This window comes from Emydura macquarii, unplaced genomic scaffold, assembly GCF_026122565.2.
Source record: "Emydura macquarii macquarii isolate MOO-44397 ecotype Brisbane River unplaced genomic scaffold, CSIRO-AGI_Emac_v2 contig_295, whole genome shotgun sequence".
NCBI lineage: Eukaryota > Metazoa > Chordata > Testudines > Chelidae > Emydura > Emydura macquarii.
The window spans coordinates 962,279-968,489 of record NW_027130432.1 but is presented as its reverse complement, the minus strand read 5'-3'; the positions used below and the strand labels follow the sequence as shown (position 1 = coordinate 968,489).

General features: G+C 38.6%; 1 protein-coding gene across 1 annotated transcript in view; it reads left to right on the top strand.

Annotated features, from left to right (window-relative positions):
• The first annotated feature begins 3,275 nt into the window (after positions 1 to 3,275).
• The window catches only part of MYLK3 (myosin light chain kinase 3), a 51,348-nt gene continuing 48,412 nt past the window's right edge, over positions 3,276 to 6,211 (top strand). Inside the window, exon 1 of the mRNA XM_067550397.1 lies at positions 3,276 to 3,387. Within this exon, the coding sequence (XP_067406498.1) occupies positions 3,295 to 3,387 (93 nt within the window). The 5' untranslated portion in view covers positions 3,276 to 3,294. The remainder of the gene's footprint in view (positions 3,388 to 6,211) is intronic.

Below are 6,211 nucleotides of genomic sequence, written 5' to 3'. Positions count from 1 at the left end.
AGAAAAGCTGGCGGATCTGTTCATCATAATTATATTCTTAATTATTAATAAAAATACTGCAGTAAGGTGTCATTTTACGCTACTCTTCTGTATTTAGATCTGCTAATGGAAGGTTGCAGGCTGAACATTGCTTGTTCCAGTCTCTCTGCCAAATTTCCTAACGGATTCTCTTTGTTGTGCAAGCTTGCCCAGTTGGCTTGACTCTTAGATGCTTCACATGCTTTTGGTGCCACATTAAGTAATATAATCTCTTTGTAAAATACAGAATAACAATGCAATTGTTTGTACCATCTCAAAATTAATGCATTTTAATTTTCACTGTGTATCATTTGTGATGCTATAAAACACACCCTGCCTTGTACGAATAAAAACCTTGTCCTATCTTGTGTGGATGCATGGAGCTTTTTCTCTTTCCTCCACGCTGCACCTATGCAAGAATAAAGCATGATGCATTTGTCCCAGACATATGGGAAGAAACACAAAATTCAAGGGATGTAGTTTAACTATGAGGCAACTTTATTAACTTAACTCCTCTGGGAACTACCCAACATAACTCATACAGTGCAGGTCATTATTCTTTCCTTAGTCATTTCTACTTGGTAGAGGTCTGCCATCACCCCTCTCCCTCCCTTCCCCCTACCTCTCCACAGCTAGTTCCCATTTCTGGGATCCAACTGCCCTCTCCTAATATGAGGGTTTAAGGGGCTGGAAAACAGTTTTGTCTCTTCACTGTACCAGACATTAGGAGCCCCAACTCCTTTCCCCCCAATTTCTTTAGGGGATGCCTTCTCCTAAATCCACTTCCAATTCTGTCAGGAAACTGGACCCCATATCAAACCTGCACTAGACACCTTTAAGGTTGCGAGAGTCACAATCTACAATCACTTCCCTCAGACCTACGTTGGGGCCGTATTCCACTCCTTGGCTCCTGAGTGCACAGTGTTGTCGGGCAGCAGACATTGGGGGTGGGGAAGTGTCAATCCTCATTTGAGCAGATGTAAGGAATGCAGCTCCCTAGGCCTCTGCTATCCTGCTCTGTCCAGGCAGAAGAGCTTCAGAGCCCCTTTCTTGGTGGCTAATGCTCCTGTCTATAGAGCAGAGGACTAAAGACTGGATTTTGCCCAGACTGCAAAATATGCACCTGGGTATTGGTTTGGGTTTTGAAGCTCCTGAAATTTGGGGGTGCTTTGGTTCTGAGATTTTAGTTTAGTGCCACCTTTAATAATAGTAATAACAATAATATATAATAATAGATACTAAATCCTAGGATCTCCAAAAGCTTTGTAAACAATCCAGTGAGATAGGAAGGTATTAATAATCCAGTTTTACAGATGAGAAAAACGAGGCACAGAGATTAAGTACAGAGTCACACAGGAAGTCTGACAGATCTAGTAAAACAGCCCATATTTCCTGACTTTTAGGGTGTGTGATTTAGTCAGGAGTAGGCTATATGGATCACAAACCAAGATGTTATACTGTAAATACTGCACAGTAGATATGCTCCCACCCCAAGAGCTGATACTGCAGCATCTGAAGCTCTAAGCAGATTCCTACATTTGCAGGTCTCCTCTGTCCCCTTCATCTGAACGTTAAAATAGCCTGTATTCTGACATACCTCAGCACAATTAAAAATTGTGGCTGAGCACAGTTGTAGCTAGCAAGGTCAGAATACAGACCATTTGCAAGACAGTGATTTTTTTCAGCATATCAAGCATCCTGGGCCAGTCCATCCCCTGGTTTTAGCCACATGACAATTGTTCCCTCATCCATTAGTTCTTTGGGTTTGTCTTCACTGACACAAATGTGGTTTTTTATACAGTGAGACAACTAATGCACAATAGTTACCTCACTGGAAAATCCTAAGTAGAGACAAAGAACTTGTAGATTTTGCCATTAGATAGCTAGGTGATATCCACCACCTGTGATTGACCTCACCTGCTTTACCCTGTGTAAAAAGTACCGTACTTCGTCTCCACTATGTTTTGACTGCAGGACAGCTAATGCTTGTTAGTTATCCCACAATAAAACACACCTTTTTAGTCAGTGGATGCACTCATCAAAGCAGAACTAATCGCTTGTAAAGGGCTAGAACTATTAGTCACTATCATTTGTTGCATTAACAAGAGACAAATGAAGCCACAGCACATAAGAGAACTGCAAGTAGATTTCAGTCATTACTTCTGCGGAACTTACTTTTCTCCTCAGGTCTTCCAACGTCCTTTTTTCTTTATATGAAAATGTGGTGGTGGTCTTATTTCATCATTTATATGATAGTAATGTCCATAGGTTCCATCATGATCATCGTGCTGGGTACTGCCCAAAAACAGGGAAAGAGATGCCCCTGCTCCAAAGAACTTCTCTAAAATCTTATTAAATTCTTACTAAGACAAAATAAAGGGGCAGTTGTTTACTGGGGGCCAAATACTGGAGAAGAAGCATTACATTTGGGCTCAGTTTGTATGCATATTGGCTTAAATGTACTTTTCAGTTTTAGGGGGAAATGTTTAAACGAGTCTTTACAGGCCACCGCTGTGTTTGCACAAAATTGCTTGACACACACATGGCCATGCTTTGTGTGTACAATGCACTTGAAATAGTTCAACACCTGTGTGTTAATTTGCACCCATAAAACCCTTTGTCCACAAGAGATTTTGCAGGTACAAATTAATACTTGTCTGAGCACAGATGTTACCCTATTGAAACCATATATGTAGGTGCGTGTACCTGTGTGAGGAATTCTGCAAGTGCATACATGGAGGCTGACCATTTACCCTTATCTCCTCAATGCTTATGACACTTGCCTTCTGAAGTCTGAGAGCAAAATATTCACATGTACTGATACAATCATATTGAAGTGAATATCTCATTAGTATCTGTCACTGAACATGGGAATGAAACTAGTGAATGATAGCTGAAACCAAAATTGCACTTCTTAAATATAAGAACAAAAAGTTAAATTGGCAAAAATAAGAGAGCCAAATAATACTGACAAAAATATACAGAGAGGACTCTTGATTGACTTCAAGTGATTTGACCATCATCTTCTGCTGAGTTTGTTTCCATTGCTTACAGTAGTTCTTATCGGTGATTCAGGAAATGAGCTGCAAGGATTCAGATAGAACCTAGTACTACAGATAAGGAAGTGAAATGATTGAAATGCCTGCTATAGTGCCAGATAAGATGAAATGCTTAGTTTATCGCACATGCAGAATTCTAGTAAGATCCAACTAGGCTTTGCTTAATTCAGTTAAAGCCTTCGGGCTACCTGGGTGACTGCCATACAAGCTAAAAAAAATGGGAACTTTATATCAGGAATCTTCACTGCACAGAGACCTTCGTTTAAGCATGGGAGGATTTTGTGTGTCTGATTACATAAAAAGATTCACGGTAAGAGACTTAAAAAATTTTTTAGTTCTAGTTCTGAAGTAACATTAGTCACCACAGGGACTGTTTTCTGTGTTCTTGTAATGTACTGTGTAGGTGTGACACTGTCTTGCAAATACTGCAGTCCTTTCTTATGCAAAACTCTCATTGAAGTCAATGGGAATAGTGTCTGAGGTGAGGAAATAAACATATTTTGCAAGCTTCTATGTAACAAAGGTATAGATTAATATGCTGAGCAACCCTGAAATTCCATGGATGTGACTTGTTTGCATTATTACAGCTATTTGCTTTAGAATGGGGTGTCATAACTGTCTGAGATTTTAGAATAAAGAAGTTGCTCATAAAAAACTAAATACTTTTGCAGAAAATTACAAGAGCCTGACATAATCACTGTGAGGAAAAAGATAAATTAATCAAAGACTTGGTAGGCATCACAACAGTATTTTTTTTCTAAGTATTAGCTAAATACTTCTAAATTGACACAATCTTGTCAGTAACAATGAATGGACCTGGCACCCTACTTCAGCTGAAGTCAAAGAAGGATTTTACCGTTGACTTAAATAAGAGTACATTCAGGCTCTTCTTGGGTCAATTTTACAAGCAGCCAAATTGTGTCTGCTTATTTGGCATGCTGTTAAAGGGACATAGTTAACTTGAACATTGCATACTTAATGTCTGCAAAATGTGTACTTCCTATTATTACTTACACTGTGGCTATACCTAAGGCTCTAACTGAGGTCAGAGCCTCATTGTGTTAGATGCAGTACAAATGCTATAGTCAGAGAGAGCTCCTGCCCCAAATAGCTTACAATCTATATAGACAAGGCAGATCAAGGGTGGGAGGAGAAACATGCACAGAGGTGTGAAATGACTTCCCAGGCTCATACAGCAGGTTGGTGGAAGAGGTGGGGGTAGAACTCAGGTTTCTTGACTCTCAGTTCAGTAAGGTCGCCATTGGACCTTGCTGCCCCTCAGTAGTAGCTATAACTTACATAGTTATAAGTAACACTTAAATTGTTATAGTGGAAGGAAGGAAGTGGAGAAACAATATTTTACTCTGTGTTTGCAGGGTTTTTTTTTTTTTTTAAACTTACACATTTGACTGCACTTAGTGAATCTGACTCTATCCAATCTCCCTGCATAGTTGGTCAGTTTCTCCCTGGTGAAAATATCCGTATCAATATCAGAATGGAAGTTTAAAACAAAAAACAAAACAAAACAAACACAACCATCTATATACACACATTTTTTTAAGGGAATTTTTTTTTTTAAATTGCAGGACGTACTATTTACATGGGAATCTAACAGAACCTAGAATTGTTTTGGACATTCTTTCAGACCGTTTGGAAGAAGTAATCCATTTATTTTGCCCAAATAGCTTCCTACAAAAGGCATTTTAAAGAAATTTGCATTTATCTCATTTAAGTATTTAAGAAGGTGCCATGACATTTGAGATAATACCCTAATCTAAGTATGGGAAATATTGCAAATAGCATAAATAATAGTTAATATAAAAGGTCAAATCCTGGGCCTTTTGAAGTCAATGGCAAAACTTCCATTGATGGCAATGGAGTCAATTTTTCACCCCAAGATTTTAAGAGAATCCACTGTGCACAGTAAATAATGTAGTGCTTTTAATGTAGCCAGAGATATTGTGAAACATCAATAATCAAAGAATGACCAAGGAGATTGAATGCTCTTGATCGCTAAAGGGCCAGCAGAGTTACACCAGTGTAACTGAAAGCTGAATTTGGCCCTTTATTTTAATGATATATACCACCCAACTGCTTTTTCATGAGGAATGACTAATGCTATCTTTAAGTTGCCTATGGTAAAATTAGAGATAATTTTTAGTTCGTTTTAATTTCTCTCTCAGTAAAATACAATGACATTACGTTCAACATGAAATGTAGCATGAGGTGATTTTAAAATGACTTCTGTCAAAAAGAATGCAATTAAATTAAGCCAGATTTCTGAGGAATTAATTTTTATGTTTCTGAAGTTAATATGTAAATGCAAAATATGTTTATGAGGGCTGATATAATCTAGGTGTTTATGTGTTGAAAGAAATTGCACTTCGGGTTGTACTGAGTAAAAATTAAATTCCAGAGCTGCCAGTTATGTGCTCCCCAGGGGCTTTTATGGCTTGAGCTTTTGTTGCTTAGAGGCAGTTGTGTAGTGGCTAGAGCACTAGACTGGAACTCAAGAGACCTGTATTCTACCCCTACCGGTGGCACTGGCCTGCTGGGTGACTTTGAGCAAGTCACTTTACCCCTCTGTGCCTTAGTTTCCCCATCTGTAAAACTGGGATAATAATACAGACATCTGTTGTAAAATTATTTGCGTGCTGTAGATGAAAAGTGCTATATAAGTGTTAGGTATTGTCATTACTGGCTTTTATGAGTCCTAAACTGAACCAAGAATGAATTCTTGTCTGTGTAAGCCTTTGGCTACATCATTCAGGTCCACTGGTAACCTAAAGTCATACTGTCCCCTATATTCATCCATTTAAGGTTTTTTCACATCTGAATTCATGAGATGCTATAAAGTGATCTTGGCATATGAGGGAAGGTTAATAGACTTCATCATTACCATGCATCAAACCTAAATGGAAATACACAATGCCCTTAGATCTATGCACACGTCTTATTAAAGTGAATGAGAACTGGCCTGAAGGTAGAATTTGACCCATAGACTTGATATTAAGGCTAACCAGATTTCTGGTAATGATACATGGTAACTTGTAACTTTGGGTCTGGTCCTGCACACTTTGAAGCCAGTGAAGGTTTTTCAATTGACTTCAGGGGTGTGGGATCAAGCTTCCTGT